Source organism: Trematomus bernacchii, unplaced genomic scaffold, assembly GCF_902827165.1.
Source record: "Trematomus bernacchii unplaced genomic scaffold, fTreBer1.1, whole genome shotgun sequence".
Taxonomy (NCBI): Eukaryota; Metazoa; Chordata; class Actinopteri; order Perciformes; family Nototheniidae; genus Trematomus; species Trematomus bernacchii.
In genome coordinates this window covers 501,043-527,845 of record NW_022987549.1, presented here as the reverse complement: position 1 = coordinate 527,845, position 26,803 = coordinate 501,043, and the positions used below count along the sequence as shown (strand labels likewise).

The following is a 26,803-nucleotide window of genomic DNA, read 5'->3' as shown; positions in this document are numbered from 1 at the left end:
ACACACACACACACACACACACACACACACACACACACACACACACACACACACACACACACACACACACACACACAGTAATGCTGCTGTTTACTCCCATCAGTGAAGGTTGTTTTTTCAGTTACTCAACCCGTGTTATTAAGATTTATTTCAGCCTAAATTTAGACTCATTTTATATCCAGTTTTGTCCCATATTTTTTACGGGTTATTATGAAGAATACATGTAAACCATTATGTACCGTATGTTTCCCCAGGGCATAATAAATTCAAATTTAGCAAAATAATCTCCTAAATGTGGATTTTATATGTTTTTATACCTCAAATTATTGTTTATTTATCACTTAAATTAAATGGGATGCACCACATAAGTGGACATTATTACTTACAACCAGGGTTAAGTTTCCCAGAGCTTATAAAACAAAATTATAAAATAGCATGCTAATATATTAGAGTCATGTAGGAATATCATTGACACATCTGAAAAGACAATTCAGTTTATTATCAAGAGGGTTTACAGGTTTCCATGGCTGCAGTTTTGTTACGATTGACACAAAGCTAAGGACCCAAATGCAAGACACCAGAACCAGGTCAAGATTAACAAAGTATTTTAAGGTAAACAAATACAAGAAAAACACAAAACTCTCCCTTGAGGATCAAAAACGTAGAAATGTTATGGTCAAAAACGGAGAAACTTGACGATCGAAAATGGAGAAACTTGACGATTGAAAATGGAGAAACTTGACGATCAAAAACTAAGAAACTTGGGGATCAAAAACTTAAAAACTTGGGGAGGGAAAACGGAGAAACTTGATGATCAAAAATTGGGGTTCAAAAACAGAGAAACTTGAGGATCAAAAACTAGGAAACTTTGGGATCAGAAACTGAGAAACTTTAGAATCAAAACGGAGAAACTTGAGGATCAAAAACTGAGAAACTTGGAGATCAAAAATGGAGAAACCTCAAGATCAAAAACGGAGAAACTTGGATCAAAAACTGAGAAACTTGGGGATCAAAACTGCGAAACTTTGGGATCAGAAACTGAGAAACTTTAGAATCAAAACGGAGAAACTTAGGGATCAAAAACTGAGAAACTTGGGGATCAAAAACTGAGAAACTTGGGGATCAAAAACTGAGAAACTTGGGGATCAAAAACGGAGAAACTTGAGGATCAAAAACTGAGAAACTTGGGGTTTACAAACTGAGAAACTTGGGGTTTACAAACTGGGAAACTTGGGGATCAAAACTGCGAAACTTGAGGATCAAAAACTGAGAAACTTGAGGATCAAAAACTGAGAAACTTGAGGATCAAAAACGAGATTGGGGATCAAAAACTTAAAAACTTGCGGATCACAAACTGAAAAACTTGGGGAAGTTTACAGGAACATTTACGGTGAACTGAGATCTTAAAGATAAGAACAACACAGAAACAGAGCATGTGGTATAAATTCATTTTAATGGTTCAAACTTCTGCAAAGAGTCCAGAGTGTTAGTATAGTATACTGATAAAAGTAGAGCACTGACTGTTGACAGCAGGAACTGTTATATAAAAAACATTTGAATATGAATCCTTGTTGTTTGTTACAGAGCTCATTCGTACCGTCTGTATTTATGCAATCATCCCACCTCTCCTACCTCCTTTATCTTCTGCTAGTAGCCTATTATGCATTTGGTGTGTGCTACTATTTGTTTACATTTTAGTGAAGAAGAAGATGGAGTTCCTGTGACGCTAGAGCAAAGACAAGCCTTGTAAATGTTTAAAAAAGTGCTAGGTTTGCATATTTACTCAATGATTGCCAACGATTTCATGCCAGAGATCAGTAAAGTTATGGTCTCTCTCTTATAGTCCAACATGTCCAAATGGCTTTAAATGTCCGCCTTCCCATCAGCATGGCAACATGGTACAAATCAGGGTTATTATGGACTGTGACCATGGAGAGCCACCACTGAATTATTATTGTTTACCAAAAAAGTGTCATGTACATACTGTATGGCTGTGCGTAGGGTTAGTACTACAGCTTAAAGCTTCACCCCCTCTCTTGTCTTTATTGAGTGCTTTAAGTGTACACACTCACACATTCACACACAAATTCACACATACATTTAGCATACGATCAAAAAAACACACGCTGAATAATGTTTGTGCAAAAAAAATGATAAATGACAAAACTTAAGACTCCAAACTGTCTGATAGATGCAGAGATGAACTACATTCAGCTACAACAGCCTGGGATAGTGCAATATCTACACACACATACACATACATGATCAAACATACACACACACGCACACACACACACACACACACACACACACACACACACACACACACACACACACACACACACACACACACACACACACACACTCAGATCTCAGTGGCGACCCTGGCGCTGAGCTCCTCGGCCTCTCCCCTGCATGATCTTATCCCATCTCTGCACAGAAACACAAAAAGAGAGACGGAAAGGGACATTAATGAATCAGTGCACAATAACTAACGTCACATCAGACAGCACGATCACATGACTTTATGTCACCACCGCTAAACTAAAGGTGGCTAATGTTGGGCTATAAAGGAACTACAGCACGATCACATGACTTCACCTCACCACCGCTAAGCTAAAGGTGGCTAATGTTGGGCTATAAAGGAACTACAGCACGGTCACATGACTTCACGTCACCACCGTTAAGCTAAAGGTGGCTAAAGTTGGGCTATAAAGGAACTACAGCACGGTCACCTGACTTCACGTCACCACCGTTAAGCTAAAGGTGGCTAATGTTGGGCTATAAAGGAACTACAGCACGGTCACATGACTTCACGTCACCACCGCTAAGCTAAAGGTGGCTAATGTTGGGCTATAAAGGAACTACAGCACGGTCACATGACTTCACGTCACCACCGTTAAGCTAAAGGTGGCTAATGTTGGGCTATAAAGGAACTACAGCACGGTCACATGACTTCACGTCACCACCGTTAAGCTAAAGGTGGCTAATGTTGGGCTATAAAGGAACTACAGCACGGTCACATGACTTTACGTCACCACCACTAAGCTAAAGGTGGCTAAAGTTGGGCTATAAAGGAACTACAGCACGGTCACATGACTTCACGTCACCACCGCTAAGCTAAAGGAGGCTAATGTTGGGCTATAAAGGAACTACAGCACGGTCCAACACAGTCTCACGGCATTTCGTGTTATAGTCACGAAATTAATCTATTGATTCGTGTTCACCAACACGATTTCGCCATTTTTTTCGTGTCACACAGACCGATTTTAAAAGCAATGTAAATAATAACAAATTAGAAGGAAAAAGACATTTAAAAAAATACAGATTTAAGTATTCTGACACAGAACGATTTTAGAAGCAATGTATTTATATTGGTAGTATGTTTCGTGCCTGCACCAAATAATAACAAATTAGAAGGAAAAAAAGATGACATAAAATACAGATTTCAGTATTCTGAGGCTCTGAGCCATTTCTTTTCCTCACTGACGGCAAAAAAACTGACATTATACAATTTAAAATAAAAGGGATAGGGTTAGGCTTAGGGTAAGATATTGAGTAAGAACATGTTTTTATGAACCACACAGCTTCTGGTCTTCCAAGACCCGACCGGACAAAAAGACGTGGTGCAGGCACGAAACATACTACCAATAGAAATACATTGCATTTAAAATCGTTCTGTGTGACACGAAAAAAATGTGAAAATCGTGTTGGTGAAGACGAATCAATAGATTAAATTAATTTCGTGACTAATAACACGAAATGCCGTGAGACTGGGTTGCACGGTCACATGACTTCACGTCACCACCGCTAAGCTAAAGGTGGCTAATGTTGGGCTATAAAGGAACTACAGCACGGTCACATGACTTCACGTCACCACAGCTAAGCTAAAGGTGGCTAATGTTGGGCTATAAAGGAACTACAGTACGGTCACATGACTTTACGTCACCACCGCTAAGCTAAAGGTGGCTAATGTTGGGCTATAAAGGAACTACAGCACGGTCACATGACTTCATGTCACCACCGCTAAGCTAAAGGTGGATAATGTTGGGCTATAAAGGAACTACAGCACGGTCACATGACTTCACGTCACCACAGCTAAGCTAAAGGTGGCTAATGTTGGGCTATAAAGGAACTACAGTACGGTCACATGACTTTACGTCACTACCGCTAAGCTAAAGGTGGCTAATGTTGGGCTATAAAGGAACTACAGCACGGTCACATGACTTCACGTCACCACCGCTAAGCTAAAGGTGGCTAATGTTGGGCTATAAAGGAACTACAGCACGGTCACATGACTTCACGTCACCACAGCTAAGCTAAAGGTGGCTAAAGTTGGGCTATAAAGGAACTACAGTACGATCACATGACTTCACGTCACCACCGCTAAGCTAAAGGCGGCTAATGTTGGGCTATAAATGAACTACAGCACGGTCACATGACTTCACGTCACCACAGCTAAGCTAAAGGTGGCTAAAGTTGGGCTATAAAGGAACTACAGTACGATCACATGACTTCACGTCACCACCGCTAAGCTAAAGGCGGCTAATGTTGGGCTATAAATTAACTACAGCACTGCACCAGAAGTACAAATATTGCGACTGAAACAAAGTGGTTAGTGTAGTGTTAAACCGACCACTTATAATATAGCAGTCGGTGTTGACTTTATACCCAAATATCCAATCAAATGTTAAACTGTTGATACAGACTGCATGTTATACAGTTCAGTTCAGTGTCCACTTATAAAGCCTCCACCTGTACCACTGCAGGTGTGTTTACACAGAAAATACCAGGAGACGCTGCTCTAAACTGCTGCTGCTGTGTGAGTGTGTGTGAGTGTGTGTGAGTGAGTGTGTGTGTGTGTGTGTGCGTATTTGAATCGCACCTTGACCTTCCTGCCCATTTTTTCCTTCCACCTTTGAGCAATGGAGCCGTCAATCAGGAGCAACCTGCAACCACAAACACACAGTGAGGTTTATTCAGTCTTATCCTACAGAACCCATGCTAAAGTCAGACAGAAATCATAACCATTTACCAAGTATAGACGCAACAATTTACGAGTAAAAACATTTGGAAACTAGACAACTAGACTTCAAATCAGACAGCAGGCAGGTTTGTTTGCTAACCCCTGATTGGACACATGTTTTACTCAAAGCAGCTTTTTATATCTAGTTGAAGTTCAAGGATCTTATTGGTAATATCTGAAACAAAGGGTCCTTCAATTTTGGACAGCATTAGACAAAAGCAGCCTCTAATTAATTGGTTTGTCAGACCAGTTGAAGCTTGCTAGGTAATTAAAGTATGTCATTTCTGTTGCTATGGGGTCTCTCATTCAAAACAATTCAAAAAGGCAGACTTTGATGATTCCGGACTTTGCAGCTCCACAAAATGTTGCATTGATGACATATTTTAGTAGGCAGAATCAGAAGGCATAGAGGCAGCATTTCCCTGGTTACCTCAACAAAAAGCCAATGGATTATTGAAGAAATCAGTGTATTTTATGTCGTAGCACAAAACGTTCAAATATCCTCATCTTGTGAAAACCACAGACTTTAGATGCAAGGACACCTAGAGGGCTCAAATGCTGACTCATTTTCAGCTTTTAGGATTAGTTCCTGCATCACTCTATTGTTGAACAACCACCATTGACGATCTATAGAGCGGAGCAGGGATGACGTGTTTTTGTAGGCCGACCCTGAAGGAAGCTGCTGGTTCCCTCGACAAAAAGCAACGGGATTTCTCCATAGGATTTTGGAATATTGTAAAAAATAAGGTCTGTGGAAAACGAAGCTGTTTGATAAATGCACATTTTGTTCAGGATAATCTCCACATGTCTACCCTACTTTTATCATTTTCTAATCATAACTCTAATGGCCAGAAGCAAAATGCTAACGTTATGCTATAAAGGAACTACAGCCGCGTTCAGCAGCACGACTTCAATGTCACGCCAACTTAAGATCCATATTCAAACATACAGATTCTAAATGGAACAAGTTGAAGCGTTTGTTTGAACAGTTAGCAGGAGGCAGGTACTTGCTTTCAAGCAGAACAGGGCAAACAAACTTAGAGGAGTGTTTACGTGTTCGGCGTAATGACGACGTACAACGTCCTCCACGACTTCTGTAGTCCTATTCAGCCACTTGGTAACAACCATCGTTTTTCAGACACGTAAACTCTTCAGAAATCACCAGTGGGGTCACTGCTGATGGATTTAATGTCGTAGAACAAAACGTGATCCGTCTCTTCAATGTGTCTCAAAACCACAGACCTTATTTCCTGCTATTTTCCAAAAACATGTTCAAAAATCCCATTGGCTCTGAGACGAGGGAACAGGAAGTGGTGAAATGCTGACTCACTTCCGGGTGTTAGGACTCGTCCCTGCACCACTCTATTAGCAACGGTACATGTAACTTTAAGGACTCGTACCTGGAGGTCTCCTCGTTCTCGTAGCCCATGATGAGGTACTCCTCCCCGGGAGTGAGAGGAGGGCAGAGGCAGGACGAGGAGTAGTACAGAGTCTGGACCTCTCTGGGGATGTTGACCAGAGAAGACTTCAGCACCTCCTTCACCTCCACCACCGCTGTGGGCTCCATGCCGCGGTTCCTCACCTCCCTCACCCTCGCCCTGATCACTGAAGAGAGAGAGAGAGAGAGAGTCATAAACAGTCATAAACAGTCATAAACAGGGACACTTTGGACATAAATCGCAGAGCTTGCAAGGTTTTAGGCTTTTTATTAAAGAACAAAACATTTATGTTGGCCATGAGGGTTTTGCAATAGGTCGCCATTGTCAGTATGGGCGTCTGTGTTTGTTCAAACGGTGCATGGGTGATGATATGTGTATGTATTTTAATGTTTATTATGTTTGTATATGTTCATGTATGTGCAAATGCAGGACGGAGTCCAGAACAAATGTCCTTACGGGGACAATGAAGTATATCGTATCGTATTTAGTCAGTCTTTTGATTTGCCCTGATCACTGGAGGAGAGAGTCATCAGCATACAGGGACACTTTAGATGTAAAATCGCAGAGCTGGCATGGTTTTATTAACAAATACCACCTTGATTTAGTCCTTAGCTCTGGCTCCAGATATATGGCTAGTTGCCCACATCTCTGTGGTGCAAATCAACAAAGAAAAAAAGGTTATGACCATTTTCTTTGAATTGAGTTCTTATATTTGAAAGCTTTCACAATGAAATAGACCAATAGTTTTGGTTGTATTTCTTAAAACAAGTCAACCCGCCATTGTCCTTGGGGTAAAAAAGACAGCTGGACATCATTCTCTGATTTTAGACTTTAAGTTAGAGCCAAACATTATCCACTTAGTGTTCTGCAAAAGCTCAGACGAAAAAAGAAACACATCACTGGAGGCTAAACTCCCCAAAACACTTTTTTCTATGGACTTTTGACTTTAGGGGTAACAAGTACTATTCAAACAAACTCTTTCAGGGACCCCCCTCTCAGAATCTCACTCATATTTCTACTGCTGTCTTCCGGAAAGATGTCCAAGAGATCTAGAAAACTTACATTGACGGTGCAGAATTGCCCAATAGTTCTTGGTCGATACTTCTTTCATTCAAAAAGATCAAAACAGTCTTGTCTGCATTACTCACTTGGATGCAAAAAGTTTAAATTGTCCAAGTTGAAAAGTACAGAAGTCATCCTTAAACTGCTTGATTATGAACCCGTTGTTTGTCTATTTGACCTGTTTTGAAACTGGATTGTTTACTTTCTCAGGTCATCCTGCCTTAAGTCCAACAACACAAAATGTAACACCCTCAATTTCCAGTGACACCAGTAACCTGTATAACATCCTGTTTGTATCTGCATTGATGAACCTGCTGTTTCTTGGGTAATGAATGCAACCATCTGGCATGCCCAACAGCAACAAAAGGCAGAAAGCAAGTTAGACGTTTATCCCAAAATGCACCCTTAATAAATACAAGCAATGGGGACTGTGGGGGAAACTTCTGTGTAGCAATGCAGTGGGGGTCACCGACTCAAAGGAGACACGAGGAGAGCTGGAGCTTTGATGTCAAACACTGATGGGTTTATTTGGAGCTTCGGCCGGAGAATTCACAAAACAAGTCAAAGAGCCAGAGGTTCTGACTTCACGGTAGAGTTGCCACGTCAATTCTGAAGAGCTCTCCCCCAGACCCGTGTGTTTAGCTAGTTCTGAGAGAATAATCAGCATTGATCATAACAAGATAGAATCATAACACCTCTATCAGCTGACGCCAGCAGCCAGGAGCAGGGAGACAGAACACTGAGAGCACAGCAGCCCAGGTTACAGGTGCGTGTGCTCAGTCAGGACAGAATGAACTGATCAACTGGGTCAAAGTTATGGACCTTGGAAAATATTTCCCCAACAGGGACCATTAAGAAATAAACAACTAGGAGTAAAAGAGCAAGGTAATAAAACAATGCACAAGACATCACTGCAAGTATGGCACTTAGAAACTAAACCAAACACAACCAGTGTCAGTTTGTTCTAACAGGTTGGAGTGGACAGTCAAATCTCTGAAGACCACCTCGATGTTCGCTGACGTGCCGACATGCTTCACTGAACTCTTCCGCTTTCATTATATCTGAATATTTGGAAAGTGAGCTCTTGTTTTTAATGATTGCTTGGGAAAAAGAAAATCTTCCATAATAAATGTATTCTGTGGCCAGAGGCATTATGAGCTCAAAGAAGTCCTCATGGAAATCTCTGCTGGATTTGCCAAATCACGCCTGTGCGCTGCAATCATCTGGAAAAGCCTTTGAGCTTTAGTATGTCCAATTCAATCTGAGTAACCCAACAGCCTCGGCACTGAGCTATTAGCCTTTACACGCAGGAGGAGAACAAGGCACGGAGAAAGAATCCACTGAAGAGTTTACAGAAACTTAAAGAAACATCATTTAGAAGCAGAGTTAGGGATCAACACTGAAAAGTGATGATTGACGATGCACAGACAACTTTCTCACTTTAAAACCGTATAAGTTTGATTTGGAAATGTACCAACAACCCCATTTAAAGGGGACCTATCATGCAAAATGCACTTTTGTACGTCTTTTCTACATGAATATGTGTCCCCGGTGTTCCAGGGAACTCACCAAGTGTCAGAAAACACAACCCTCTCTATTTTCCTCCATACCCAAATCTCTAAAAAAGGGGCTGCAACGGATCTGATAAAAACTGATCCAGATTTGAACACTGTCCTGACGTCAGGACGGTGGCCCTACGGCTATTGGGCCAACTCCACCAATCAGGAGGAGACAGCCACGGCCATTGCCGTTCGAAAGCGCTGGAGACGCTGTAGTACATATGCCAGGCCTGTAAGTGGTGCTGTTCTCACTGAATCTGCCCTTGCTAAAACAGAGCTAACATTTTTCAAATTGAGCAAAATGAGGCATGGCTAAAATGCATGATCTGATAAATATGCCTTATATAGGTATGGTCCTACACTATATTATTCAAATATAGCATGATAGGTCCACTTTAAGAAAGTTGCATAACAAATTGCAGCCTTTTTTTTAATGTATATGTTGGGTTTATACAGTAGTGATATTGTCTTATACATGTTTGCCTTATTGTAAGATGTTAATCATGTAGCATGGAGAAGTAATGATTGACGATGCACAGACAACTTTCTCACTTTAAAACCGTATACGTTTGATTTGGAAATGTTCCAACAACCCCTTTTGAGCAAGTTGCATAACACATTTCATCCCTTTTTTCTCATAATTATGTATATGTGGGGTTTATAGTGATCTTGTCTTATACACGTGTGTCTTATTGTAAGATATGAATGCATTTTTTATCAAATGAAACCTGAAAACTAGCAGAAATCTTGTCATTGCTGCAAGTTTACTGTTGATTCTCAGTGGGATAAGCAGCAATGGAAACACTTTATCGTTACATGGGAAGATTCAATGCTCAAATCAACCACATCATCTCCTATAACAATACTATATGTGCAGGTTATCATGCAGAACAGTTTCACAGAGTAACATACAATCACTGTTCTGTTCATATTTGTAAAATCTTGATTTAGTCCCAGATGACTCACCGTAGTTGTAGTTGTTCTTCGTGTAGCTTTTCAAACCCATTTTGACTGTCTTACAGGTGCAGCGATCTACAGAGACACAAACAAATGGATGATGATGGGAAACAGACAGACATATCAACTCTGTTCACACTTCTTTAAGTCCAGAGTTTCATCAGCTTGTTTTAAGTCAAATGGGACGAATGCTAGAGATGAGAAAAGTCACTGTCATTGTTGGTTGTATGATTGTTGGCTAAATATAGCACTATACCCATTAATAATGTGTTTAATAAGTGCCACAGGAATGAGTCTTTAAACCATGACATGAATCAGCTTTTACGCACTTCCTGTTCCCTCGTCTCGAAGTCAATGTCCTTTAGTTTATGATCTCGGAAATAAGGTCTGTGGGTAACACAAGATTAAGAGATTTTTTGCTGTTGTAATATATTATTTATTGACATTTGGCAGCAAACAATTACACAGTGTTTTTTCAAGACATAGTAATTGTACATCTTAAGTTTGTCTGTCCGAAATGCCCTTTTTTTTTACACACAGATCAAAATAAAAACAGTAATTTTTACGAACAATACGAACATTTAGGGAGTGATCAGGACTTCACAGTAAAATCATACGTTTGTAAAAAGTTCCAGTTTGTGATTGACAGATGATGTTATCCTCTCCATTTTAAGATTAAGAGATTTTAACGTTTAGTTTAACTACATAAAAAAAACCTTACTGGTGAATTTTAAGACTTGTACGTGACTTCAAAACGGCTGTTTTTTCCGATTCGTTTTTTTCCGAAGGGATCCAGAGCGATGCTAATTGTCCCGTTTGCTTATCAAAATACCTTGAATGACCACAATACTAGGCTAGCAGTTTCCCACTGTTAGCTAAGCTAAGCTAATCAGTTGCATGCTGTAGCTTCATATCTAACATACAGATATGGGAGCGATATCTCATTTAACTCTCAGCAAGAACACAAATGTGGATTTCCCAACATTACAACAAACTATTCCTTTAACTCTCAGTCCTCTAAAGACTACATCCTTCCAAGGAGAGGAGCCTTTAAGCTTTTAAACAGACCGTTACCTCCATCTGGTCCTCGGCAGTGGAGTTTTTTGGAGTCCATTGGAAAGTCTGGATTGGATTCTGTCGAAAGATCAAACCAGAAAACATCAGCTCTTTAGAAAATAGGTTAAATACGTTTCTAGACTGTGTTCAGATGAGGTATGTTAGGAATAAATACATGACTAGTTTTTTCCACCCAAAGCACTTGTGTTTAACCTGATCCACCTAGTATCTATTCAACGAGAGAACACGATAAGCAAACCCTGGGTAAAAAAGAGGTGAAATGTCAGCGTCACCTGGGTTACACCTGGCTGGGTCCTGGTAGTAAGGGTCTGCAGAGAGACAGAGAGAAATGGTGTCAGAAATCACGTACAGAATAATAACATATATTGATTGCTCTGTTACCCACTTGCTGTTTTACCCACACACATGTTGGTCTTTAGCTGTTGTTAGAGCCCTACAACTATATTCTGTCAACGTTTCCATCAACAACATTTCTTTTGATGGCTTAAGTATTCATCATGTCTTCATCATGTCTTCATCATGTCTTCATCATGTCTTCATCATGTCATCATCATGTCTTCATCATGTCTTCATCATGTCTTCATCATGTCTTCTTCATGTCATCATCATGTCTTCATCATGTCTTCATCATGTCTTCATCATCATGTCATCATCATGTCTTCATCATGTCTTCATCATGTCTTCTTCATGTCATCATCATGTCTTCATCATGTCTTCATCATGTCTTCATCATGTCATCATCATGTCTTCATCATGTCATCATCATGTCATCATCATGTCTTCATCACGTCTTCATCATCACGTCATCATCACGTCTTCATCACGTCTTCATCACGTCTTCATCACGTCATCATCACGTCTTCATCACGTCATCATCACGTCATCATCACGTCTTCATCACGTCTTCATCACGTCATCATCACGTCATCATCACGTCTTCATCACGTCATCATCACGTCATCATCACGTCATCATCACGTCATCATCACGTCTTCATCACGTCATCATCACGTCTTCATCACGTCTTCATCACGTCTTCATCACGTCATCATCACGTCATCATCACGTCATCATCACGTCTTCATCACGTCTTCATCACGTCTTCATCATGTCATCATCATGTCATCATCATGTCATCATCATGTCTTCATCATGTCTTCATCATGTCTTCATCATGTCATCATCATGTCATCATCATGTCATCATCATGTCTTCATCATGTCTTCATCATGTCTTCATCATGTCTTCATCATGTCTTCATCATGTCATCATCATGTCATCATCATGTCTTCATCATGTCTTCATCATGTCTTCACCATGACCCTGAGTCTTCAGAGGGTTCATTTTATTCTAATATGCAACTTTCCAAAAACCTTATTTTGCATTTTGATTGATAAACTTTGAACCAATTCTTAATGACAAAACCAGATAAACAGTGTTTTCCTTCGGTGGTTCTGGGCGATAGATATGAACGGTGATGACATGGCAAAATATGTAAATCCCACAAAGCATAAACATATGGAGAGACAGTGTAGCTAGCATTTAAGATAAGATAATAACATAAGAAGTACTTTATTGATCCCAATTTAGGGATTTTCTTCACTCGAAGACCAAGGCAGCGGCACACAGCCAACGGCAAGGAAAGTGTGTGTAAACGTGTCTATTTCAATGTGGTCGAAATAACTGAAAATCATGCCAATCGGTTGTTTTGATTGCCAGATAGTCTATATATAGTCTTGTTGCTGCTTTAATTCTCATCTGCAGTGACTACTTTTAGTCGGGTTTGATTTCGTGAGCAGTTTTGGGAATGAATAGAGAACATCTAATCTAATCTGAGCAGAACCGAGCTCTTGGCAGTTCTCTCTGTGTCACAGTGACTTCAAATTCAACATCAAGTTAGCGAACAGTTTAGACACAGAGACTTTGGGTTTCTGTTGTTAAGCTCAGAGATGGCAGAAGTACACACATCCTTTACTCAAGTAGAAGTACACACATCCTTTACTCAAGTAGAAGTATACACATCCTTTACTCAAGTAGAAGTACAGATACTGGTGTTTAAAAATACTCTGGTAAAAGTAGAAGTACTGACTAAACTTCTTTACTCAAGTCAAAGTAAAGAGGGCTTTGAAATGTACTTCAGTAAAAAGTACCCATAACTAGCAGCTGTTTTAAAGAGTACCTGACCTCCCTTTATATTAATAGAACAATAATGTCATTGTTAGCTAATGAATGTTTCCATGCTGAACAACGGCAACATGACAACGTTTTCATTGGTCCCTCTTCTTTAGAGAAGACCAGGAAATGATGGATACACGGATCGTGTTCAAATCAATAGGCACGCAATGACTCTAAAGAATAATGATCACGCCACCAAACACACATTCAAACTAAAGGAACCAGCCTGTTTGGGAAATGTGAGAAGTAGAAAGTACAGGTATTTGAGTTCAACATGTAAGAAGTAGAAAGTACAGGTATTTGTGTTCAACATGTAAGAAGTAGAAAGTACAGGTATTTGTGTTCAACATGTAAGAAGTAGAAAGTACAGGTATTTGTGTTCAAAATGTAAGAAGTCAAAGTAAAAAGTCGTCAGAAAAATAAGTAGTGGAGTAAAGTACTGATACCAGAAACATGTACTTAAGTACAGTAACGAAGTATTTGTACTCCACTACTTCCCACCTCTGGTTATCCACAGAGAGAAACGTATAACTTTCCGACTGAAACTCCCACTCTGAACCTCAACAAATCAACAAATCAACAAATCAACAAATCAACAAATCACGGCGAGGGAAAATCCCCAAACCTCGCTGATATGTGGGCGAATCGTTATGGAGGTCAAGGGGATTGAGATGAGGGTTTTTTTTTCAGGTCTTGCTGGTCTCGGGCCTGTTTAAAGAAGCGAGGACAGTGAGGGTTTTATTGAGTGTAAAAGGAGTGGGCCGCCTGCATCAAGGAGCTCTTTGAGAGAGTCAGTGGGAGTGAAGTCGAGGGGAAATGACTCACGAAACTCTGCTGAGAGTAGAAACATGTCAGAGAACTACGATAGGGTTCATAAAGCAGGCAGAACGGTTTCCTGATGGGCCAGGTCTTTCACTTAGAGAGGGGAATATAGTGAGACAGAAGAAGTTTCAATTCTGAGGCGTTCACAGGAGTAAGTGATAGAGTTTATAACATTACAGAAGTTAGGGTTAGAGGTTGCCCCGTACAATTGTACTTTAATAAGAGATGGATCTCCAGTGCTCAGACTGGCCAACAGTGGCAGAGATGCACGGCCTCGTAATATTTAGTGCAAGGTGCTGTTCGAATAAACCTGCACCCCCCAAAAAGCAGGGAAAGCCAACACCTAAACTGAAGTAGTGGCTCATTACTTTTCCTTCATTTTCAATATTCAGTAGATCTTCAAAAACCTCCCGATACTGCTTGTTGTGTCTTTCCGCCTCTCTAAGTGAAACATTTCCGTTATGTTCTCAAAGTCAAAGGTCTTGAAATGTCTTACTGTGTCCTTCCAAAACTCAAATATATCTACTTTATCCACTTCAATATGATATCAAATATGAAAAGAACAGGAAATATACATATTTGAGAGGCTGAAAAACATTTCCGGGCATTTTTGCATTAAGATTTATATATATATGAATTGGTTGATTATAGATCAATTGTCATAAAAGTTGCCAGTTATTCTCCACTATCAGGAGTGAGACTAAAGGCTGATTTAGGGAAAAAACAAACAGGATTCATCACGTCAGACAGAACAGACTCACATTGAACTCATACCATATTTTTGTGACTGTAATCCAATTCAAAAAGTGTTATTTTAAGTCTATTGGTGATCAATTAGTCATCTAATCGTTGCAGCTCTACTTAGGAGACAAATCTCAGTCTTAAATATAACACCCTTGATAAAGTTATATCTATCTGGCCCCTCTGCCCTCACGATGGCCTCTTGAAACAGACAGATATATATATATTATTATCTTATCTTATCTGATATCAGTGCCTGGCCCCTCTGCCTTCACGATGGCCTCTTGAAACAGACAGATATATATATATTATTATCTTATCTGGTATCAGTACCTGGTCCCTCTGCCTTCACGATGGCCTCCGGGGAGATGCAGACCCCCCGGTCGTACAGCGGCAGCTCGCTGCAGCTCAGGCTGTCGGGCCAGCTGTGGTTGTATCTCTTCATCACGGGCTCACAGCCGGTCTTCGCCCGCTCACACACGGCCTTGCAGGGTTTGATGGGCTCGTGCTGGAAGTCGATGGTGCAGATGGGAGCGTACATCGCACAGAGGAAGAAGAGCAGGTCCTGGCTGCAGCCCGTACCTGAACACAGAGAGGAGCGTTACTAATGGATGTTCAAGGTCACCTATCATGTGTCCCCTCTTCTTCATGTCTCTTCTACATCAACATGTGTCCCCTCTTCCTCATGTCTCTTCTACATCAACATGTGTCCCCTCTTCTTCATGTCTCTTCTACATCAACATGTGTCCCCTCTTCTTCATGTCTCTTCTACATCACCATGTGTCCCCTCTTCTTCATGTCTCTTCTACATCACCATGTGTCCCCTCTTCTTCATGTCTCTTCTACATCAACATGTGTCCCCTCTTCTTCATGTCTCTTCTACATCAACATGTGTCCCCTCTTCTTCATGTCTCTTCTACATCAACATGTGTCCCCTCTTCTTCATGTCTCTTCTACATCAACATGTGTCCCCTCTTCTTCATGTCTCTTCTACATCAACATGTGTCCCCTCTTCTTCATGTCTCTTCTACATCACCATGTGTCCCCTCTTCTTCATGTCTCTTCTACATCAACATGTGTCCCCTCTTCTTCATGTCTCTTCTACATCAACATGTGTCCCCTCTTCTTCATGTCTCTTCTACATCAACATGTGTCCCCTCTGTGGAAAGAGACTCTGAAAGTTTCAGGAACAAAGATTCTCTCTCTTTTTGATCCATTTTTATAAAAATCTGTCTGAAAATGAGCTGATCAGATTTTGGCCACTTTATGATGTCATAACGATGTTTTGTCTTGTGTAACCATTAGCCAATCAGCAACCAAGGTACCCCCCCCCCACCTTATCCCCTGGATCTCCTCCTAGAGCACCATTGAGTTCTTTGTAATCTTTATAATCCAAGTGATGCAGATCCACGCGTCATGCAACAGTCTTTATCCTGGTTGATGCAAAGAAAAACATTTTCCATAACTACTGAAAGAGAAGCCTATCTGAAAGGACACCAGCAACTCAGATTCTTGAGAAAAACAGAGAGAAAATGAACCAGGAACAGGAGGAAAACACACAAAAGAATGTTATGTATTAATGGAAATGCATAAAGGGTGATCTTGACCCGAAACAGGATCCTGTCTGACGAAAGGTTTATTGTTATATTGCAGAAATATCATCGCAATATCAGTTGTGTTTTCTTTCGACATGGTTCAATCTGAAACTATAAAAATGTACCCTGAGGAGCCAATGGTTAGGGTCCCTTTTTCTGAACTATAATAAATGAGGGTTAGGCTAAACTCAACCCAAGTCATACAACAATGTTTTTCCTGGTTTATGCAAAGGAAAATACTTTCAATTCAAATCAACATCCTCTTCTCAGAGAAAAGATTGAATGCAAACATTTGGTTGCAAGAGAACATCTGTTTTTATGAAAATATCTCTCATGGAAATGCATCACAAGTCTCCTTTAATTATATACAAGGTCACTGTTATTTTGTATATCTTGGGTTGGTTTTCTCGCAGTTTGAACACACAGGCCGGCTAATTATCTTACAGATGTTACCGGTTATAATGATCATGTCTTATGTCCCTTTCGTTTCCTGCTCCTCTGTACACATGACTTTCTGTGAGACAGTCAGAGCTTTGATCAAAAGCTGCTGCAAACCTCTGCCTTTCCAGCTGGGAATAAGGTTCTGTTAAATGCTTCAACTCTTTATTAAAAAACACAATCTCCGCTACAGAAAGGATGAAGACGACCACAAACTAGTACTTGTCTGATGAAAAGTGCTTTTTTTTCAACGTGGTGCAGCCTTGTTTCCGTCTGAGCTATAAAAGCTCGACCCTGAGGGAGCAGAATGGTTCAGCTCTTTTTTATCTGCAGGGAAACATAAACTATAATAATACTTCACATGTTTCCTTTTCCGTTGTCGGACATTTTTGGGGAAACCCTGTGTTTCTTTAGGCCTCTGCTGCATGTTTCCCAGGGCAGCGGTTGACTGACATTGGAGAGAGGACTCCCTTCTTACATCAGCGAGGGAACGGTGCGTTCAGGGACATGTGGTTAACCGCAGAGAGTACACACTTCCTTTACTCAAGTAGAAGTACAGATACTCGTGTTTAAAAATACTCTGGTGAAAGTAGAAGTACTGACTAAACTTCTTTACTCAAGTCAAAGTAAAGAGGGCTTTGAAATGTACTTCAGTAAAAAGTACCCATAACTAGCAGCTGTTTTAAAGAGTACCTGACCTCCCTTTATATTAATAGAACAATAATGTCATTGTTAGCTAATGAATGTTTCCATGCTGAACAACGGCAACATGACAACGTTTTCATTGGTCCCTCTTCTTTAGAGAAGACCAGGAAATGATGGATACACGGATCGTGTTCAAATCAATAGGCACGCAATGACTCTAAATAATAATGATCACGCCACCAAACACACATTCAAACTAAAGGAACCAGCCTGTTTGGGAAATGAGAGAAGTAGAAAGTACAGGTATTTGGGTTCAACATGTAAGAAGTAGAAAGTACAGGTATTTGGGTTCAAAATGTGAGAAGTAGAAAGTATACAGGTATTTGAGTTCAACATGTAAGAAGTAGAAAGTACAGGTATTTGAGTTCAACATGTAAGAAGTAGAAAGTATACAGGTATTTGTGTTCAACATGTAAGAAGTAGAAAGTACAGGTATTTGTGTTCAAAATGTAAGAAGTAGAAAGTACAGGTATTTGAGTTCAACATGTAAGAAGTAGAAAGTACAGGTATTTGTGTTCTACATGTAAGAAGTAGAAAGTACAGGTATTTGTGTTCAACATGTAAGAAGTAGAAAGTACAGGTATTTGTGTTCAACATGTAAGAAGTAGAAAGTACAGGTATTTGTGTTCAACATGTAAGAAGTAGAAAGTACAGGTATTTGTGTTCAAAATGTAAGAAGTAGAAAGTACAGGTATTTGTGTTCAACATGTAAGAAGTAGAAAGTACAGGTATTTGTGTTCAACATGTAAGAAGTAGAAAGTACAGGTATTTGTGTTCAAAATGTAAGAAGTAGAAAGTACAGGTATTTGTGTTCAACATGTAAGAAGTAGAAAGTACAGGTATTTGTGTTCAAAATGTAAGAAGTAGAAAGTACAGGTATTTGGGTTCAACATGTAAGAAGTAGAAAGTACAGGTATTTGTGTTCAAAATGTAAGAAGTCAAAGTAAAAAGTCGTCAGAAAAATAAGTAGTGGAGTAAAGTACTGATACCAGAAACATGTACTTAAGTACAGTAACAAAGTATTTGTACTCCACTACTTCCCACCTCTGATAACACTGGATTTGAAACGGTTTTTATTCTCCGTGTTTTTCCTGCAGAACTTTGGCTCCACAATGGACTCTCAGAAAGTGAACTTCTGACCTGGATCTGCCTCCTGGTTTCTGCTCTTTCATTAGGAACATTTTTCTGGTTTTAAGCTCATTGCCTTTCCACGTTCAGCTCCCTTCCTCCGACCTCAGCTGAGCTGCAGCTCCAGCCAACACCTCAATGTATTTATAGAAGACAGATGTGTGTGCATGGAATATTATAGAAGTTAATAAGCTTGTCCACATGCCTTTAGGTTTGATTCCTCTTGTATGGATTCGTTTTAAATAGCTCCAAAAACATACACCACAGAACTAGGGCCACTGACTTTTACATTTAAAGTTAAAGACAGCTAACGCACTTCATAGAATATGTTTTTTAATTTGTATTGTACAATGCCATGTCTTTTGTTAATGTTTGTAGCTGCAATGAAACTATCTAGAATAAATACACACTGATATTTGAAGTTATTCACATGCATAACGAATTAAACCAAAATCGGACATATCATAAAGTGTATGCGTTGGCTAATTAGTGTCTGCAATGGGAAACTTTAAAAGAAAAACACAAAGAATTTAGAATAAAATACAAAGAAACCTTTGCTCTGAGGCCAGAAACTACACTAGCAACACATGTTTAGATATATAAAACATGTAAAGATGTGAAAGGTTTGGTTTAAAACATCTTAGAAAAGGATGCAACTATTGCAATCTGACAGGTAGTTTGATAAGGAACAAGACTAAGGCTGCGGTCCAATAGTCCGTTTCTCTTAGGAACCTTCCTAACGGAGTGAAATGACCCGGAAGTCCTTCAGTGGCAGCCATGATAAGTGCCGTTGGAATTCTCTAGATGAAAGGAAAGGAGGTTTCAAACTTCCTTTATAACCTCCTTTAGCTTAGGAACCACTGGACCTTCCTAACCGAAAGGAGAGGAGAAAATGCTGCCCCACAATGCCTTGCAGCCGTAGCAATTGCCGTCACACAACAGTCGGCCGTTCACGGAAACAACCGATTATGACCGAGAAATGATATCATGAAAGTTACGGTGCTTATTAAGCATTTTAAAACGTATGTGGTAAGTTGCCAAAGTGCTTTGTTTTGAACGTTCATCAGTATTATAATCAAAAAGAGAAATATGAACGTCAGTTCACATTCATGACGTCCGCTGGCGCATCATAAACACGTCGGATAGTGAAAGTGCAGTCGGATTCTCAAAGCACCGCAGTCTCTTCTCCTAAATCCTTTTGAATTCTCCTATCGACTATTCCTTAACCCTGTGACGTTTCACACAGAGGTCAAGGAATAGACGATTGGGAGACGATAGGGATAGACGAGAGGGATAGACGATAGGGAGACAATAGGGAGACGATAGGAATAGACGATAGGGATAGACGATATGAATAGACGATAGGGATAGACGATATGAATAGACGATAGGGATAGACGATAGGGATAGACGATAGGGATAGACGATAGGGATAGACGATAGGGATAGACGATAGGGATAGACGATAGGGATAGACGATAGGGATAGACGATAGGGATAGACGATAGGAATAGACGATAGGGATAGACGATAGGGATAGACGATAGGGATAGACGATAGGAATAGACGATAGGGATAGACGATAGGAATAGACGATAGGGATAGACGATAGGGATAGACGATAGGGATAGACGATAGGGATAGACGATAGGGATAGACGATAGGGATAGACGATATGAATAGACGACAGGGATAGACGACAGGAATAGACGACAGGAATAGACGACAGGGATAGACGACAGGGATAGACGATATAAATAGACGATAGGGATAGACGATAGGGATAGACGATAGGAATAGACGATAGGGATAGACGATAGGAATAGACGATAGGGATAGACGATATGAATAGACGAGAGGGATAGACGATAGGGATAGACGATAGGGATAGACGAGAGGGATAGACGATAGGGAGACGATAGGGAGACGATAGGGATAGACGATAGGGAGACGATAGGAATAGACGAGAGGGATAGACGATAGGGATAGACGATAGGGAGACGATAGGGATAGACGATAGGGAGACGATAGGGATAGACGAGAGGGAGACGATAGGGATAGACGATAGGGATAGACGATAGGGATAGACGATAGGGATAGACGATAGGGAGACGATAGGGATAGACGATAGGGAGACGATAGGGATAGACGAGAGGGAGACGATAGGGATAGACGAGAGGGAGACGATAGGGATAGACGATAGGGATAGACGATAGGGATAGACGATAGGGATAGACGGTAGGGATAGACGGTAGGGATAGACGATAGGGATAGACGATAGGGATAGACGATAGGGATATACGATAGGGATAGACGATAGGGATATACGATAGGGATAGACGAGAGGGATAGACGATAGGGATAGACGATAGGGATAGACTATAGGGATAGACGAGAGGGAGACAATAGGGATAGACGAGAGGGAGACGATAGGGATAGACGATAGGGATATACGATAGGGATAGACGAGAGGGATAGACGATAGGGATAGACGATAGGGATAGACTATAGGGATAGACTATAGGGATAGACGAGAGGGAGACAATAGGGATAGACGAGAGGGAGACTATAGGGATAGACGATAGGGATATACGATAGGGATAGACGAGAGGGATAGACGATAGGGATAGACGAGAGGGATAGACGATAGGGATAGACGATAGGGATAGACTATAGGGATAGACGAGAGGGAGACGATAGGGATAGACGAGAGGGAGACGATAGGGATAGACGATAGGGATAGACGATAGGGATAGACGGTAGGGATAGACGGTAGGGATAGACGATAGGGATAGACGATAGGGATAGACGATAGGGATATACGATAGGGATAGACGATAGGGATATACGATAGGGATAGACGAGAGGGATAGACGATAGGGATAGACGATAGGGATAGACGAGAGGGAGACAATAGGGATAGACGATAGGGATAGACAATAGGGATAGACGGTAGGGATAGACGATAGGGTTAGACGATAGGGATAGACGATAGGGATAGACGATAGGGATAGACGATAGGGATAGACGAGAGGGATAGACGATAGGGATAGACGAGAGGGAGACAATAGGCATAGACGGTAGGGATAGACGATAGGGATAGACGGTAGGGAGACGATAGGGATAGACGATAGGGATAGACGATAGGGATAGACGGTAGGGATAGACGATAGGGATAGACGATAGGGATAGACGAGAGGGATAGACGGTAGGGATAGACGATAGGGATAGACGATAGGGATAGACGATAGGGATAGACGATAGGGATAGACGATAGGGATAGACGAGAGGGATAGACGATAGGGATAGACGATAGGAATAGACGGTAGGGATAGACGGTAGGGATAGACGATAGGGATAGACGATAGGGAGACGATAGGGATAGACGATAGGGTTAGACGATAGGGATAGACGATAGGGATAGACGGTAGGGATAGACGATAGGGTTAGACGATAGGGATAGACGATAGGGATAGACGATAGGGATAGACGATAGGGATAGACGATAGGGATAGACGATAGGGTTAGACGATAGGGATAGACGATAGGGATAGACGATAGGGAGACGATAGGGATAGACGATAGGAATAGACGAGAGGGAGACAATAGGGATATACGATAGGGATAGACGATAGGGATAGACGGTAGGGATAGACGATAGGGATAGACGATAGGGAGATGATAGGGATAGACGATAGGGATAGACGATAGGGTTAGACGATAGGGATAGACGATAGGGATAGACGATAGGGAGACGATAGGGATAGACGATAGGGATAGACGAGAGGGAGACGATAGGGATAGACGATAGGGATAGACGATAGGGAGACGATAGGGATAGACGATAGGGATAGACGAGAGGGAGACAATAGGGATAGACGGTAGGGATAGACGATAGGGATAGACGGTAGGGAGACGATAGGGATAGACGATAGGGACAGACTATAGGGAGACGCTGCCCAGAAAAATACCGCAGGTCTTCAGAGAGCCTTAAAAACACTTAATATGATTATTATTAGAAACGTTTTAATTAAAAAAGTAAAAATAGGAGGTGTGATAAAGGTATTAAAAGGTGAAATATTGTCACATCATGTTATATCACCTCCACCATTAACCGTTAACCCTTCATGCATGCTTGATTAAATCACAAAGTCATATAGTAATTGTTTTATTTTTCGGTTTCTATCATTTTAAGGAGTTATGCATCTTCACACTGCAGAGGACACCATGCATCAAAGGTATAAAAGGCATTTAGGTAACACATAATAACTTTGAATGACTTCCAATCACTGGATTATCATTTGATGCCATGTCAAAAAGCTCACGTTTGTCCCTGAAACCGTCACAAATGCTGTAGTTGAACAAAACAATGTGCATATGGCATTTAAAACTCCAAAGGATGCACATTAAAGCTGCAGCGATTACTCAAATAACTGAATATTGACAGGATTCATCCACATTTTATCTAGAAAAATGTGCCTAATATGTGTCAGTTCCAGTTCCTTAAATGTCAATTTTACATTTAAAAGTGAAACAATACCTTTTGGTTTTATCAGACGAAAAGGACATGACGTTTAATGACATCATCTCTGGTTTTAGGAAACTGTGATATGCATGTTTACTCTTTGTAAACTAATTAATAATAATAATTGAGGTGCAACTAGGGATGAGAAATAAACAGATGTTATCTTGCATTAATGGTGAATTCCCATTATCAGGAGTGACTTTGAAGCTGTTTTAGTGACTGTTATGGTAGAAACTACAAAATAAAGACTGATTTAATAAAATAAAACTGGATTTATCATGTAAGAAAGAAGACGACCTCAAACCACATTTTAGTTTGGGCTAATAACGACTGTAAGGTGTTATTTTGAGTCTGTTGGTGTTTTTCTACACCTGGATAAAGTCAGTATTGTGTCAGCGCTCTGAAGATCTAATTACATTTTGATTCAATCATTTTTTCAGTGTTTGCATAATTCTCTCTGTTAGCGTAGCGCACGATGCTAAACACATGCTGCTGCTGCTATTTCAGGGTTTTGGCAACAGTCCTCAGGAAATACCAGGGTCTCTGTTCCCGGTATCATGTTTATGGGCTTTAGGATCTGAGTCTGTTCATATGTGAGAAGATGCTCAGAGTCTGGACAATGTTCCTCCTCCATGAAGAACACTTTTTAACCTTTTGTCCCGTAAACAATGAAACGTTCCTCCAGAAACCAGATGAAGCTTTCCACACATTTGTTTCCAAGGAAACAGATGGTTTAAGGTTTCCTGAGAGTTATAATCAGATCCAGCTCTGCTAAGTGTTTTCATTCCTCCTGCAGATGTAAATCAGGAGAAGAGGACCCAGCATTGATGTAGCATGATGCTAACGTGCTACATCACTGCTGCACATTGTGTAGAAACGTCATCATGATTTGGTTTTTAAGTATGATTTAGTATGATGTAAGTATGATTTCTCTTCGGGGTCACGGCAATGTCTCTGTGCAGATGTGTATAAAAAAGTAAAATATAGAGAATGCTGCTTTTCTTGTGAAGCAAGACGAAGAAAGTAGTCCCTTGTAAACATGTTGACACCTTTCGGGTGAGTATAAGATGATGATATTCATGTATCTGTTAATTTTTTTTAGAAAACTGAACTTGTATAGACATTTTCTGTCTCAAAATCTATTTAGATATCTATATATAAGTTTGAATTAATTTACCATTATATTTAAGTGTTTGCCTGGTAGTGGCAGAGGAAAATTCAAACGTATGAATCTGTCCGGTAATTAAAAAATGAAGCCTTTAATTATTTGTTTTTTAACCATCAAATACATATTTTTTACATGTTTATTAATTTTATTTCAGGTACTACTTGATGCATATGCTTCTAATTAGTTGAATAAACAAATTAGGGCGGCAACTAATGATTTATTATATGATTACATGGGTTTAATCCACTCATTTTAAGATAAGAAAATGTCTGGAAATAGTCAACAAAACAACAAACAAAGCCCAAATATTGTTTGTTGTTCTTTCCATTGTAAATCTGAATCTGCACTTATCAAACACATACAGTTTAGGACTAAAAAGTACAATATATGCCTCTGAAACGTTGTGTAGTAGAACAGAGATGTAAGTACTCAGACCATGTACTTAAACGTTGTATACCACAGATAAATAATACTCTTTCTCCACTAACAAGTACAACTCACAGCACAGACGTTTTAGCATCAAGTCCAAAACTAAAAATACTCTGGACATTTTCAGAAAAACACATCATGAATAGCTGGATGTTAGTTCAGTTTTTAGTTACTTGCACATCTCCAAACATTCTCTTGCACTATTTGATCTGTTTTATTTGTTCTATGTCCTATATATATTCATGTTGCTCTGTTGGACGAGGACTTCAGTTTTTCATTTTCACATCTACAATTCAAATGTTTTCATATGCTCAGCAGCTACAGAGTAGAAAAGGCAATGAAATTCTTCTGACCTGAGCTCCTCCAACAATGCATGTATAATAAAATACAAATAGTGCAATAAGTCTATATACATGTAAATAGAATTTGATATGTATGTACAAGAACAGAATGTGACATTTAATAATATACATTAAGACAAAATTACGGTTTATTGCGCTGATAACTATTGATATAAATAAGTAGATTGCAAGATGACAAACAGATGAATGTCTTTACAGAGCTCAGGTGTTTGATAGTCTTATTGCCTGTGAGATCAAACTGCAGCTGCTGTGCACATGACAATACAGCTTTGAAACTTGAAACTTGAAACTTGAGTTAGAGTTAATTGTTGGTTTCGGGGGGCTTATCACTCACCCAGCAGCCCCTCAAACTGCTCTATGGCCAGCACCGCGTTGTCCTGCGTGCTGTGGTGGAGGTGGTTCGGCATCTTGGTCATGTTCCAGGGCATGGACCAGCACAGCGGGATCCGCACCTGCTCACAGGAGGCGGCCCGGACCTCCACAGCCGGGAACAGAGCGAGGCAGGCGGCCAGCAGAGAGACGCAGAGCCCCGGGGAGAGCATGGCGGTGCGGAGACGCGCAGGCGCGGAGGGATATATAGATCCAGATAAACTCCTGCGGAGGGACTGAAGCTGGAGTGGAGGAGCGGCTCTCTTATGAAGGCTTTCACCTCCTCTTCCTCCTCCTTCTCCCTCCTCCTCCTCCTCCTCCTCCTCCTCCTCCTCCTATTCCTCCTCTTATCCTGCATGCTAACAGTTATATTCCTTTTAGATGAAAAGACAACAGCAGTAAATCCTTTAAAAGCTCATGTGTGTATGAATACACTGCATGAAATCAGTGATCAGGACTCATAGTTTTCTGTCTTTGGGGTACCAGGAAAAATACTTAAAGTAGAAAGTAACTAAGTACATGAACTTAAGGAAAGCTAGGGTACTTAGGTGCAATGTTGAGGTACGAGGAGATTCAGACAACATGCCATAAACACATGTGAACATTTGGACGTTTTTTTGTCACCTGTGATTATAAAGTGAATATTTTTTGGAAAGTAAACATTCAAAGTAAGTAACTAAAGTAACTAAGTACATGCACTCAAGTACTGTACTTAAGTACAACTTTGAACCCATTTCCTGCTGCTTTATACCAAAATACAGAGGTCAATATTGTACTTTTTACTCCACTACATGTATTTAATACCTTGCAAAGTTACCTTGTTACAATGCAGATTCAAACACACATACATTAGACTTTAGTGCATCGATAATTAAAATAAAACTAATATGTATCATCCTTAAAAGATTGCATTCTGCATTATAAGTACTTTTACTTAAGTACATTTTGATGAAAGTACTTTAAGACGTTATTCTAAGTAACATTTTGAATGCAGGACAAGAAACACTGCATTCAGTTTCTGCTAAATGTACTTAAAGTTTCCAAAACATCCACTTCTCTCATTACAGGTGATCATGTGACTACTTCTGATTGTTCTACTGAAGTGGGATCTGAATCTCGTATACGGGAAAACCCCCAAAATATGAATATGTTACTTTAGTCCCATGCTCTTAAAGACTATAGCATGACATGAGTGACTGTATGAGATAGTTGAAAAAGACACTTAA

The 26,803-nt window shown here is 40.3% G+C and overlaps 1 protein-coding gene across 1 annotated transcript; it reads right to left on the bottom strand.

The window, feature by feature from the left end:
* Positions 1-1,434: 1,434 nt before the first annotated feature.
* frzb (frizzled related protein) lies at positions 1,435-25,810 on the bottom strand. The gene is made up of 8 exons (XM_034123677.1): positions 25,543-25,810; positions 15,192-15,440; positions 11,393-11,428; positions 11,118-11,177; positions 10,053-10,118; positions 6,427-6,631; positions 4,886-4,949; positions 1,435-2,432 (listed from the first exon to the last, which is right to left on the bottom strand). The coding sequence occupies exons 1-8, from the start codon at positions 25,748-25,750 to the stop codon at positions 2,373-2,375; spliced, it is 948 nt and encodes a 315-aa protein (XP_033979568.1). The 5' UTR covers positions 25,751-25,810; the 3' UTR covers positions 1,435-2,372.
* Positions 25,811-26,803: the final 993 nt, after the last annotated feature.